This window comes from Bombyx mandarina, chromosome 21, assembly GCF_030267445.1.
Source record: "Bombyx mandarina strain Sakado chromosome 21, ASM3026744v2".
Lineage (NCBI taxonomy): Eukaryota > Metazoa > Arthropoda > Insecta > Lepidoptera > Bombycidae > Bombyx > Bombyx mandarina.
The window spans coordinates 381,267-396,201 of NC_143227.1; the positions used below are offsets into that span (position 1 = coordinate 381,267).

The 14,935-nt window shown below is 37.6% G+C and overlaps 1 protein-coding gene across 1 annotated transcript; it reads right to left on the bottom strand.

The window, feature by feature from the left end:
• Positions 1-10,758: 10,758 nt before the first annotated feature.
• On the bottom strand, positions 10,759-12,742 carry LOC149500414 (uncharacterized). The gene has a single exon (XM_089736279.1). The coding sequence runs from the start codon at positions 12,740-12,742 to the stop codon at positions 10,829-10,831; it is 1,914 nt and encodes a 637-aa protein (XP_089592405.1). The 3' UTR covers positions 10,759-10,828.
• Between the last annotated feature and the right edge of the window lie 2,193 nt (positions 12,743-14,935).

Below are 14,935 nucleotides of genomic sequence, written 5' to 3' on the forward strand. Positions count from 1 at the left end.
GTAGGCACAAGGTCTGCATTGCCTATATCCATTAGTCACATTTCCGACTTTTTAGGCTTACATTCCATTAAAAACTAATTTTATCACTATCGATATTAAATGATAATAATACAATAAATTATTAATACAATTAAGGAATCTGTCCCCACAGCAGTCGGTGGTCTCCGGTCAGAGTGCTTATTAAAGAAGTTTTTTGAAAGTTTCCGGTGAAAGTTCGGAGCTTTCCGCTTTATTTATAGTTATTTTATTCGCCACCAACTACAAAACAGAGACGAAAGATTTCAGCGAGTGAATTTTAAATTGTTTATTATCGTTTGAGTTGTGTTTGTTTTTGAGTGAATTTAAAATTAGGGAAGTTGAATTATTTATATATAACTAACTAATCCGGCAGACTTCGTAGTGCCTCAATCGAGAAATAAAAGACCTAAGCTTTTGTATAAAATAAACTTAAAAGAAACAAAAGGAATCCGTCCGACAGGGGACACATCAAAGGAAAACAAAATTGTTATTTTTATTTAATTCTGAGCTTTTTCATATTTATCTACCTTTTAAACCTTCTCTGGCTTCCACAAATAATTCAAGACCAAAATTAGCCAAATCGGTCCAGCCGTTCTCGAGTTTTAGCGAGACTAACGAACAGTAATTCATTTTTATATAAGTATATTGAAAATAATTTTTTTTTATTGCTTAGATGGGTGGACGAGCTCACAGCCCACTTGGTGTTAAGTGGCTACTGGAGCCCATAGACATCTACAACGTAAATGCGCCTTGAGATATAAGTTCTAAGGTCTCAAGTATAGTTACAATTTTATTATAAATATTAATATTAATATAAACAAACATTCCTATTTTAGTTTATTTAGTTGAAAAAAAACTAAAATTAGAGTTTGAGTAGGTATCTTCATATTATTATGCAGGCAACGATCTGGCTATGATCCTATGATTGTAGATGTCCTTCATTATTTAACAATCTACCTACCACCTACCTAGAATTTTTTTTTTGTTGCTCATTTGGGTAGGCGAGCTGACAGCCCACCTGGTGTTAAGTGGTTACCGGAGCCTATAGACATCTACGACGTAAGTGCGCCACCCATCTTGAGATATAAGTTCTAAGGTCTCAAGTATAGTTACAGCGGCTGCCCCACCCTTCAAACCGAAACGCATTACTGCTTCACAGCAGAAATAGGCAGGGTTGTGGTACTTACCCGCGCGGACTCACAAAAGGTCCTACCACCAGTAAAGAATAACTAAAACAAAACACAAAACCAAAAAGTCTCTCCGTTACCCAGATGCACAAAAGATGATCGTACTCCACGTATTCAGTTTCGGGGTTGACACTTTGACGTCGTCACAATTAAGACGCTTCGAAATCTTTCCATCTATTTCTCGATTCCAACACTTCATAAGCCGTTTAAGGACATAAGCTCTTAGATTCAGTTTCCAACTTTTCACTGAATGGGCTGGCGGATTACATGCAGTCTGAGTATTACTCGCAGTTATTAAATAAGTTGCGTTCGCGTGGCTTCTGTGATCCGTTCAGAAGTCTGCTCAACTTGGTAATGATTGAATTTAACTTTTGAGTACAGAACGAGGATTATAGGTTTTGCCTTTTTTATGTTCAGAGACTGCGAGGCTCGCGTTAGGTGCCTAGCTGATTTTGAATAATTTTTAAAGACTATTTATTTATTTCGGAATAGAGCATTCTGATTCATATTTTGTGTGTGTTTTAATACATGTAACACAAAAAAAAGTGTTAAGCCTCCGCACGTGAAATGCTTAACTAGCCTTTTAATTTATGAAAAAATAAGTAGGCAGCGGCTTGGCGCTGCTCCTGGCATTGCTGACGTCCATAAGCGACGGTGACCACTTACCATCAGGTGGGCCGTATGCTCGTCTGCCTATAAAAGCAATTAAAAAAACGGACAAGAGAAAAAATCTGTGAGGGTGCTATGTGAGTTGCTGTGGAAACTTACACAGTTAAAGTTTTGCGTTACTCTTTCGTTTTACCACTAGCATTTCAACATCAGGAAGGTATTTTAATGATGCTATGATGCTTTCAGGTGAAATTTCTTGTTTGTAAAACATCTATAAAATTAATTTCAAATCACACCCCTCAAGCCTAAGGCTATTTTGAGATTACTGCACCCTCCCCCAGTTTAGTTGAGGCATTATTCAAATTCGGTTATCAATACTAAAGTGATTTCTATGGGGTGGTTATTAAGGGGTCTGACAAATAGAACGACCGATGACCTGATAAAAAAATATATTTTAAGGTCGTCGACGTCAGCGAGTACCTACTTTGAAATTGATATTTCAATCTTATGTCAGTGCAGACAGCTTACTAATTACGCAGTCATGAATTTTGTAGGCTTCGTTTTTTCTATCGGCAAACAATACGTTCAATTTTAACAGCAACTGAACAATACAATCAATCCTATTGTTTAAAGATAATATAAATCATAATATGATAATTATTTGATACGATAAGCATTGAACCAGGTTGGCCACGAGGTCGCTCACCCATCGATGAAATAAAATACCCCATATTATCCCTACGTCATGGAAATTCGTGAACACGTGTTACTTACGTATTTGCTAAGGATATTGGCACAAAGCACATTGTCGTCATTCCATTTATAATTGACACTCGTGTGATAGTAGCCCTGTGATCACGAGGTATGTAGTCGTGAAATCACAAGTTATATTACAATTTGTTCTATAAATTTCTTGTTCATTTATTTCTGTAGCTAAACTTTAATTGTACATACCAAGTAATAAAAATGTGGACATAGATTTTTGTAAAGAGCTTGTTACACTTAGACCTGATTTAAGAAAGCTCTCACGGTTGACCTTTGCGTGCATTTCACGTTATTCATGACCATGTCCGCGGTTACGGACTAACTTTCAGATGAGAGCATCAATGTATAGAAAATAGAATATATTTTGATAAAATTGCGATATAAAATGAATCAAAACTACGATAGCTTTATAAATATTCAAGTAAATACTAAACTACAAAGTGGTCTGATCTCTCGTGCTTGTTTTTAATTCAGTCTCTTCATAAAGTGAATATTAATTTATAACATTGCTGAGACACATGACTGAGCTTTTCACCAATTCAAATGTAACCTTTGACATATCTTTCTTCAGACAAAATACGTAGAGTGCTTTAAATTTTATTCTTAAAGATCCTGAGCATCAAGTACAGCTATGAACACTACTACGTAAATAATTCCGTCGGTCAGTGCGTGAGACTGCGTGACTCAAATTATTAGTTGCTGTGAAACAATGATAACGTCTTTTAAGCTTTGACGCCAGAGCGGTTCGAGACAGATAGGGTAGCAAGGTGGTACTGACCAGTGTGTGCTCACAGCACATCCCACTATTACCTCTCACTACCAGTGATAAGTCAACAAAGCAGTATCTTGGACAAGGATCTAGGTAGGTGCATAATAATATTCCTCTGAATAATATTTAGACTATCATCATTTAAGATCTTCCGGCAACAAGAGTACATAATGAAACGAAGAAAAAAATTGCTCCGAGCTCAAGTTATTCCCGATTTACAAAATTTCTCCCTTAACAACCTCCTGTTGGGTAGAAATCTCGTTTTCCTTAAACGTTAAGTTTTTACTAATTAACAGGATTTTTAGCTTCGGCCTGTAATTAAAGTACGCCAGTTTGTTTATTTGCTTTTCAGCTAATGATTTATGAACGAAGCCTGCGCTGCTCTGATAACGAGTGGGCTGTTAATAAACCATTGTTTTATTAGATATTGATCGATTACTTTACTTCGGAATGTAGTTATTATTAACTTTTTTATCTAGAATACTTGATGCTCTAAGGTTCATCGGATATCGACTTACTGAAGAGTATCGACCCCGGGAATCCGAAAATGGGAATGGTACCATACATCTTGAAACATGAGTTTCTAGGGTCTATTGACTTGGAATAGTTTGCTACATTATTGCGTGTTCGTATATTTTGATACCAAGTCCGTTTACATCAACTGGCTCTAAAAATATCGATGATGATGATGATGATGGTGAAATAATGAAATTACTAGTTTCAACTTTAAAACAATAGAATAGAACGCATTTTAGTACGTCTTTATTTCAGATCAGATTTCAGAATTGATAGTCCAAAAATAAAAAATATCAAATCTTAAATTGATTCGTACATTCAGTGACAAATACCACTTAATATTTCGAAACACCTAATTATTCGCGGCACATCTAACCCAGAAATCATCTAATTCGAAGCGAAACAAATAACAATAAATTAATGAACTTATTTTCACACAAAGTCGTCAAACAACGTCCAACAGCGTAGTATAATTGTGTGAAAACAATGTCGGATGTTGTCCGTCTCGTTCTGCCAACACTCGCGGAGGTGTGTTTTAATGAGCGAAGTTTACGACGCTTTGTCTCAATGATGTCCTTATTCTGAATTTAATCACAGTTATGAGAAACATTCATTCTGTTTTTATATTGTTTGACCAAACAAAAATGAAATATAAAGCTTTTAATTTACGGTATCAAATGGACAGTCCTTAAGGTGTGGTTATTCAGTAAAGCTTATTTATGTCTCAGGGTGATCACTAAGCTCTAGAATACGTAGCAAACATTTCTTATTGCTCTGTTATTGCTCATAGAAATTACAACATAAGAGAAGAATTCGAAGTCGCAATTATATAACGACTGTTCCACCCTTCAAATCAGAACGCATGAATTCTTCGCGATAGAAATCAGCGGAATGGTGGTGGTAAAACCCACGCTTATCTGGCTGCTTGCCACCAGTAGTTGCTTGTTGGTGATTGCATTCTCCTACTTGTGTGGATAATCCTCAATACTGAGGGTCGTGGCCTCGTCTAATAACTTTCTCCTCGATTATACTGCGCCACTCCTGCCTATTGATTGCATAGTCCTGTTTTAATACTCAGAGAAAGCTGCAGCCCATCTTCGGCGGGATTAAGTGCTAATTAAAATATTATTTTACAGAATAAGTAGTTTTAGGTTTCGTCTCAGTTTTATTGTCTTTTATTGTATTCTCCTGAATATCTGTACAAATTGCTTGTTTGTTTCTAATTATCACTTGTATATTAAGAAGTCGGACACTATTTCAGATTATTGTTTCCTAATTCAAATAGGTGTGATTCGTATCTCTTGAACATAAAATTTATAAAAGTAAGTCTTGTCGGATGAAACATATAAAATAGTTAAAAAAGGCCTTTAGCCATATCTCAAATCAAAACATTATTTTTAAATTAATTTGAAGTAATACATCAATCCGTTTGAAATTATTCTAAGATAATGTTGATAGTTTATGTGATCATCTCGTTAGTCTGGAGCTGGTGACAGTTCCTTCACACTATTACATCATTAACGGTATCTACCGTAATTATCGCACTCAAGCAGTTAACACAAGTCATCAATATCAGTAATTTTTTTCCCGGACTAACTAATTTTTTTAAGAGATATTCCAGCTACGCAGTATGGTAAGGTAACACATGGGTTGAGAGATATTGTTAACAGTCCTAACAGCAGATGTGCTTCACTGAAACTACCACTGGATCGGAATCTTGATCACGAAAGGTGACTGAAGCTTGGAGGGCTCAAAAGCACTGAGAGTAGTCCCAGGCCATCCGACAAGACATGTTTTGGGCGATATCGACTTTGCATTGCCCTTCGCCTGGGTCGAATGTGCAGTTAGAGATGATATAATAATGCGACTTGTAATGTCCTATATTTCTCGTACCCGAGTTTTTAACTTCAAATGTGGCATACACTAATTAAGATTTTTTGTGCATATGTTACCGGAAATGTATGAAATCAAGGAATTGTATACAAATCCTAGGAAATGTGTACAATTCCGATACTATTTAGGAAATGTATAAAATATTGTTTGAAAAACTATTTAATGCATAGATATCCTAGGAAATGTATAAAATTCCTCGGAATTGTATACAATTCCAATATCGTATTAGGAAATGTATAAAGTAAATGCTTTCTGTAATAAAACACGTTGTTAATAATATTTTTTTAATATAACACTTATTGAGACAATCGGGTAACAGTCATACCGTAAAATAATAATAATATATTCATATTATCTTACTAATTAAAACTTCTAAAATCAACTATCTATTAACTTTTAACGTATCACAAAATATTGTATTTATTTTTATAAAATAAAATTTTCATTTGGCAAGTAATCAGTCTGATAATTAAATAATTATAAATGTCAAAGTATAAAAGTAAATCTTTATATTATAATACTTTGTCAGTCCATATAGCTATTTATTTTTGCAGGGTAAGCTCGAATGGCATTTGGAAGTACATAATACTTTATTTTTAAAACACAGACATCTTGATGTAGCACAGTTTTTCTTGCAAAGGCACTTCTTAAATCCCTGGCCGGTTCCAGTGGATTGCAAGTTGGCAACTGACCGTAATGCAAGACTCGTCCCGCTGTCCCCGTGTACCTACCAATATCTTAAATGTTTTACATTTCCGATTGCTATTTAGGAAATGTATAGATTTCCTAGGAAATGTGTAATGTGTAAGTATAATATAATTTATTTCACACATTTCCGTGCGATTTTAGGAATTACATACATTTCCTAGGAATTGTATACAATGACGGATTACATACATTTCCGTTAACACATACAAAAATAATGTAAGCCTCTGATTAGAAGAACTGTAATGTGTACAGAAAAATGAAAACCGTGATTTTTAATTCTCAAGATTAATTTTGTTCAAACATTAAACAACCAGCACAAATTTTACATTCTTAATTCAAAACAAATTATCCAATGTTTGAACAAAATATTCAAATTATCGAGTTTACCTACTTTGAATGCTTAGATGAAAACAGGAAACTTAAATCCTTAACATACACTTAAAATTCTCTTGTGAAGTTGACGGGATAGTAAAGTTCATATTTCATACAAACAACTTAGTTGCTTAAATATTCTCTAGCAATTGTGATTTGATTTGGCAGACGATAAACTCTTACGACGCCATTGACCAATTAAACTGGACCTAGCTTATTCCTTCAACGCATTGGAACTTTAAAGACATGTTATATGGCAGAGTTCAATCTGTCTTGGATGTTATCTAGCGACAATATATGCCGAAGTGACTACCAATTTAGCAAGATCTATCGTACTTGACTTCATGTGTTGAATGGTAGACACGTTAAGAGTTGCTTCGAAGCTCTGATTACGGTGGAGGCTGACAAGAATCTTAGCTTAAGTCACGTTATCTGGTGCATAACTTTATGGAGTCTTGACATTTGATTGCTATCCACGGTACTTTAGTTACAAATGCAAATGGGTTAATATTTCATGGTTAATTAAATAAAACTACAATTAAATTAAATTTGATTTCTGAATTAAATTGAAAGAAAGATGAAACGGATAAGGTTCGGGGTTAACGGAAATAATTATATCGGTAATGATAAACAGTTATGGAACATTTGAGACATTGGTCTCCCTACAGTAAATCCGTTCTTGGGACTTTAAAACAGCTTCTCTATTTACTGGTATCCTCATTGTAAGCCAGTAAATTAGAAAAATATCATACCTACATATGAAAGAAGAAGAGAAAACCTATGTGATATCTCATGGAGTTAATTAGTGATATTGACAGGGCAGCGCGATGGCTTCATGGATGAAACTTGAGAGAATAATATCACGTAAAAACATCGCATGTCAAATATTACATTGTAAGAAAATAAATAATTTGTTGTTTCGTATAAATTAAACATGAACTTGTGTCTTTAAACAGTGTTGTGATGTCGGAAAAGCTCTGTGGACTCTAACTTTTGTCTATGTTTCCGGCTAAGGCTTTTTTAAGCAGTTGACGTGTGGTCCAATTTATATGTTTATATCAAAGAAGAAATTCAATAATTTGGCCTATCTAATTAAAGATGGTCGTCTTCTTCTTCGTCGCTTTCTTCATTGCTGAAGGTCGTGTCCTTGAAACTTGACCGTTGCCTGTCTCGTGAGCTGTTTCCACCTCGTCCGGTCCTCAGCTGCTCGAATGGCGGTTGCGACTGGCAACCCAGTTAGAGCGGTTACTTGATCACACCAACGGCTAGGTAATCGGCCGCGGGGTCTCTTTCCTTCTACTTTGCCCATCACAATCACTTTGTCCAAGTTATCTGACTGTCGGCGGGCAATATGACCAAAGTAGCTGAGGATCCTCTGGTAACAGATTGTAGAGAGCCTGACTCGGATGCGAAGCTGATCCAGGATAGATTTATTTGTCCTCTTGGCCGTCCACGGAATTCGGAGCATTCGTCTGCACCACATTTCAAATGCGTTTATTTTCTTGCGCTCGGATGCCCTAATTGTCCAGGACTCTGCCCCGTAGAGAAAGATTGAGAAAACTAAGGTTCGGACGAGTCTCATTTTCATGACGTTAGAGACTTTGCGATTTTGCCATTTTCGATTTTGGTCGTCAGTATATAAGAAAAAGAAGCTGTGATTCAGCAACATTAGATTTACAAAAATATTGAGATATTGTCCCTGTCTTGGTTTATTTTGCGTAGAGATGTCCACTAACACTATACATTACTTAAAATTTGACGATACTAATTTCATCGCTTCGTTGGTCTAATAACTGGACTCTATTTATTACTTGACTATTCCGTTAAATGACGGAGTCCAGGCTCGATTCGAGATCGGATTTAATGTGTTTTTTTAAGAAATTTTCTATTGAAATTCCTTCGGAGTACTCTTGTCTTCTATGTGTTTCTGCTACTCACAACATAATTCAAGCGTAGAACGTTGGAATAAAATGTTGCGTCTGTTTGATTGTCCATAGTAAAATTATGACTTAAATATACCAACAATATACAATAAAGAGTCATTATTACCATCTTTACCTTACCCATCTTTACCTGCTTGGCTCGACAAATTCGTGAACCACCTGGTCTTAAGTGATTACCGGAGCCCATGGACATCATCAACGCGAATGCTCTCAATCTCAATTTACAGTACAAAAGTTGCTCCACCCTTCAAACCTTTTTTTCTCTCTGTCTAATCGCTGCTAGCCTCGAGGGGCTCTTCCAGCTACGCACGTGAAATCCAGTTTTTAAGGTGTCATTTTCTTTGTTAAAAACTGTTCACACAATTAAATTGGACTAATCATTTATCGTGACGGACTCAAACGTGTCTATTATGATTTATCCTACCAATGCATCTTCTTAGCTTTTGTACCAGTGGATTTTTTTAATGCTACGAGGGAATGAGCTCGCGAGCCTTCTGGTGTTAAGTGGTGACAGGTAGTAATATACACCACTAAGTGAATGCCGCCGCTTAACTTGAAATATGAGATCTAAGTCTCTATCTATATCTATACTAATATTATAAAGAGGAAAGATTTGTTTGTTTGTTTGTTTCGAATAGGCTCCGAAACTACTGGACCGATTTGAAAAATTATTTTTCCATTAGAAGCCGACATTGTCCCTGATGAACATAGGCTACTTTTTTTTAAATTTTTATTATTTAATTTTTTTGGTTTCATGTGTGTTTTAATGTTTCCGAAGCGAAGCGAGGACGGGTCGCTAGTTGTATGATATAATGGATATCCCACCTTTCAAGACTGCTACTTTGTGACAAAGATAAGTAACTAGTGTTGTAACCTAGCTGAACATACTCAAAATCTATGAGCGTACAAAATAATCACAAAACGTAGTTTTTTAAATATATTTAGCGAGAGTATAATAATTTAAGAGTATATGTAAACTATTTTCTGATGATGAAGTATTGAGATAAATTGAAAATTGGGTGAAAAAAATAATGAAATTATATTTTTTTTTTTGTTTTTATCCTTAACTAGTGAACTTTTTCTATCTCTTTTGTGAACTTTTCTGAACTAGTGGCCGATAACATCTGGTTAAACCGCCTGTATCTTAACCCTCCCTCACCTCAGTGAGACGGCTAGCCCAGGTGCGAAAGTTACCCGCTTGTTTGACACTTTGTTGAATTTATTCCGGCGTGTAGGTGAGTGGACGTTTAAATTGCCCAAAGTGATATAGAGCCTTCTCCGTGTTAGCCGGACTTCCATTAATTGAGTTCTGTTCTTTTTAAGTTACGTGGAAAAAACCTTATGAAGAGCCTCTGTTCAAAGGTTCATAATGCTACCTAGGTTTTTTTCTTGTTAATAAACCTGCCGTCTACCAGGAATTTAACATGAAAAATAATTTGTTTCTGACAATATGATAATAATTTGGATTTTTTTTTTGAGAAAAATAATATTGTGATTTCAATAGAAATTGTGTTGAATAAGTATATGGATACAATCCACTATAGTGAATTTCATTCGAATGTTTTGCCTGTTTCACCTACGAATTCAAAGAAACACATTTTGTCTCTTAGTAGTTTTAAAACATTTGATTGAAATATGAAAAAAAATTAACATATTTTATATTTTCTTCATAAAACTAAGTAAACAGGTATTGTTTTTGTTAATAATTTTTAATAATTGGGTTATGTTAATCTTAACCACCGAATACATCTTTTTAATAAATTAACTACATAATAATTCCCATGGGATGTTACGACAGTCATTCATTGTGATGTAAATGTAACTACTAACATAGGTGTAAGTCTTACTAACAATTTATTATAAAAAAAAGAACACAATTCCTAACCTAAAAGTACATGTTATTATCCGCAACATGCTTCGTCAGATTACAGAAATAAAGTTATCAGCAACATGCTTCGTCAAAAAGTACAATACTTACTTTCAGCTGCAAGCGTCGTCATAAGTAACATAAAGGTCCACGCTAACAGCAATGCGCGCGTAGGCATCGGCTAGTCAAACAAGCCACTCTGGATCGCACCCGGCCCGAAAGTACCCATTACGCTAGCAGCATTGCCACGCTGTATGGCAATGGATAATCTCTGAACCAGGTACGACCCAGACCGAGGATCGTGGCCTTGCCCTCTGAGGCGGTGGCCAATTGCGGCAATAAACTTTTTGGCCTCCGAACTCCACACACCCGTCGTTTCCACTGCCACTGGAACAAACAGGTATGTAGATTTCAGAGCATCGTACTTGGCATGCTTCGTTTTAGCCGACGCCTCAGCAGCAAAGCCCGCACATTGTCGGGTCCCAGATAAATGACACGCCGCGTACGTACAGATACAGGTTGCGTCCCATAACAAGCAGCGTCCCTTCTCCCAAGGAATCAGATTCAAACCATCCGGCCTCTTACCATCCGACCTGCTGAGGCCTGGTGGTTCCAACACGCACGGGATATTTGCGGTGACCAAAGCACGTCGAATAATATCATTAAGTGCATGGTGTCTCGGGAAGCGGCCAGCCGATCTAACACAACTCAGTCCATGCAGTCCGGCGGCATCCACCATACTACCACAGACACATCGATGGGGCTCGCAAATGCTGCAACCGAGTCTCAAAGCTGTGGCCACTCTCAATGAATTATTATCAAGAAGTGTCCCCAGCTGTGGTGAAGGCAATGCTTGCAACCAAGCACCAGATTCCGGACAGGAGACCGCTTTCAGGCGCGCTAATTCAACTCCAGTGGCGTCTCCCAGCAAAGTTGACAAAGTCAGCTTGCACAGCACATCATCCCAACACCTCTGCGAGCTCCTGTTCACCGGGAGCGCCTCATTCGGACATAAAAGGCCCCAAGCCGCCAAAGCCTCGCTCGCAAACGGAATCGTAGATCCATCACCATTCGTACCCAGTAACTTAGCAACAAAGTCTACAACCCCATAACACGAAGCCAGGAAAGCAGCGAGCCCAGTACACTCCATTTGTCGCACCCCCAGGCCGCCATGACGTATTGGCAAAACAGCCTGGCACCATTGTCTGTCATCCAAGCTTACGTTTAAAATAGTCTCCAGTGTATCCCTCAACAAAGCATCAAGCTGGGCTACATCTTGAGTGAAGAGCCACGTTGGACAAGTTCTCACCAAATACGTCAAACGAGGCATCGAAAAGCAACAACGAAGCAAGACGAGAGCCACGTGAGATGATAAGCTCAATAGGTTGCCGCGCAATGACGACAATAACTGCCTTTTTATTTCCAGAGAACTTGGTACTCCATCCTGAAATATTGGAGAACCAAGCAAAATGAAATTACTTTTAGTCAAAACTTTGATACCTGGAACCAACTCCTGAAAATCTTTAACTACGCTTGCTGATACTTCAGTAGAAAAGTATACCTCACATTTCCCAGTATTAACCTCCAAGCCGACATCTCGCAACTTCGGAAACAAAAGTCTGATGTCGTCTAGCACGGAATCTGGGGGACCACCTATTGTGCCGTCATCCAAATACCATAGGTTTAAAGGTGACTTGACGGTCTTTATAATGCTGTGGATAGCAAGACTAAAAATTAATGGGCCAAGAGGATCGCCCTGCTGTGCACCTACCTCCGAGTCAATGGAAGATTCCATAAAGAACAACTTGCTGGAAGAGCTGTAACACTGATACAAGAATGGGTATAAAGCCGGAATCTTCTCCTTGATTTCATTTAAAATTATATCTCTCTCTAAGCTATTAAAAGCATTCCTTATATCAAGCTTTACAATTGCACTGTTACAGTTCTCCCTGCTCATAGCAAATGCACGGGTAGCATGAATGGCGGCCTCACACCCAAGAGCAGTCCCGAAGCCCAGCTGGTGGGGCTGCAAGTACGAGGCCATTTCATTCCTTACAGACCGACACCCAAGCTTGGCAGCGAGACGACGCAGCATTGTTAATAATAAAAAAAAACTCAAAATCATATAGAGAGGTATAATGTGTTCACGAAGCCAAAACGAAAAGAAGTTATTAACAAGTGAGGAGCTTGACCGTTGGTAGCGTTTCTGTAAGCCCGCTCGGGAAGGTACCACCCTGTGTACGCTGCCGCAAAACAGTAATGCGTTGCGTTTTGAAGGGCAAGGCAGCCGTTGTATTATAGAACTGAGACTTAGAATTCATGCATTTACGTTGTTGATGACGATAGGCTAGGGTAACCAGCTACAATCAGGTGGACTGTGAGGTCGTTGACTCGCCTAAGTCATAAATAAAGACCTTTTACTCATGGTAGGGCCTCTTGTGAGTCCACACGGGTAGATACTACCACCCTGCCTATTTTTACCGTGAAGCAGTTATGCGTTTCAGTTTGAATGATGGGGCAACTGTTGTAATTATACTGAGATCTTACAACTCATATCTCAAGGTGGATGGCGGCATTTACGTTGTAGATGTCTATGGACTCCGTTAACACTTAACACCTGTGCTGTGAGCTCGTCCACCCATCAATAAAAAATAAAATAAAAAACCTAGTGGTAGAGCATAATATAAGTGAGACCGTCTGGTAGGCATCACCACGAAGCATGTTTGAGTCATGAATCATTTCTGTATCTACGTATGTCTCAAGATGACCGTAGGCTCCGACAACCGCTGTAGACTAGGTAAGCCGTCACTCTCTTTACTCATCGACCTACGAAAATATATTTTTTAATATAGCTATTTTTTAAATAACAATTTCAACTGCCTATTATTTTTGGAAATGTTTTCAATTCAGCCTCTAATTGTGGAGCTGATATCAAAGACTGACTGCAAACATAATTAGTTAATTCACATAAACTAACCAAACATCCGCATTACTAAACTAGACACAACACCAGCTATGCTCGAACATGGAAACTTGAACGACAATTAAAACACGACTGGAGACAATTGATGTGAAGAGGACCCGTCTTAATAGTCTGGTGGGTAGTTACGGCTTGTCTACGCTTAAGCTACGATACTACGCCGTAGCAATTTCGTAGTACTAATTTGTTGCGCTGTTGTTTGAATACACACTAAACATGTTTAATGGAACATATATTTCAACTATAACTGTACACTGTTATCATTTTACTGGTGGTAGGACGTCTTGTGAGTCTGAACGGGTAGGTACCACCGCCTTGCCTATTTCCGCCGTGAAGCAGTAATGCGTTTCGGTTCGAAGGGCGGTACAGCCGTTGTAACTATACTGAGACCTTAGAACTTATATCTCAAGGTGGGTGGAGCATTTACGTTGTAGATATCTATGGGCTCCACTAACCACTTAACACCAGGTGGACTGTGAGCTCGCCCACCCATCTAAGCAATATATTTTTTTTTAAATTGCTGCCAATTTCGAAGCACGTGACACATGGTTAGTTTTAAACTTAGAGAACTAGTTTCCCGTGATGACTCCACACCAACGGTGACGCTAACTCTACCCTCGATACAAACAGCCATGAGACGGTTATCGTCCTGAATCTGCAGTCAATAATCAGATGGAAGCATCCCAAGCGGCAACGCGACAGGATTAATCTAAACAATCTTAACTAAGTCCAGTCGTGCTGCCCGCTGGGACGGCTCAGACCAAATTGCCTTGTGGTACAAAAACATTACATTATTCACAGTATTTTTTTTTTTCTGTATAGAAGTCTTTCTTAAGTTTTTCTTAACTTTGATAGAACTGTGTTTTGAAAATTTTTGTTGAATCTTTTCTGAAATAAATCTTTCAAGGTAACAAGACTATATAAAAGAGTTCATATATACTAACATATTGCTGTCTATCGTTCTTTGCATTGTGAGTCTCCAAATGAGCTGTGAATTGTTTTCATAATGCACAGCTGTACATTCTTACATTGATATCTAATTTAACTTAATAGAGGCGTGAGAATGCCCAGCGTTTAGAGTAACACCACTAATTTTCGTCACACTTCAATGAGGCTTATTAGGTCAAAGGAACTAATTTAGTATTCTTATTCCGAATAAATATAATCCAATTTTTATTTGTAAGAATTATTTTCGCTTATGTCTTCTGAAATGGGCCACGCTCGCTAGAGTTGTCGCGCCCAACAGTTGACCACACCTGTTCGGACTTTACAACTTGTTCGACAACTATTAAAGCACGTTGCACTGCG

Bases quoted from the DNA above. Each gene is read 5' to 3' on its own strand.
- LOC149500414 (XM_089736279.1), bottom strand. From the start codon at position 12,742: ATGCTGCGTCGTCTCGCTGCCAAGCTTGGGTGTCGGTCTGTAAGGAAT.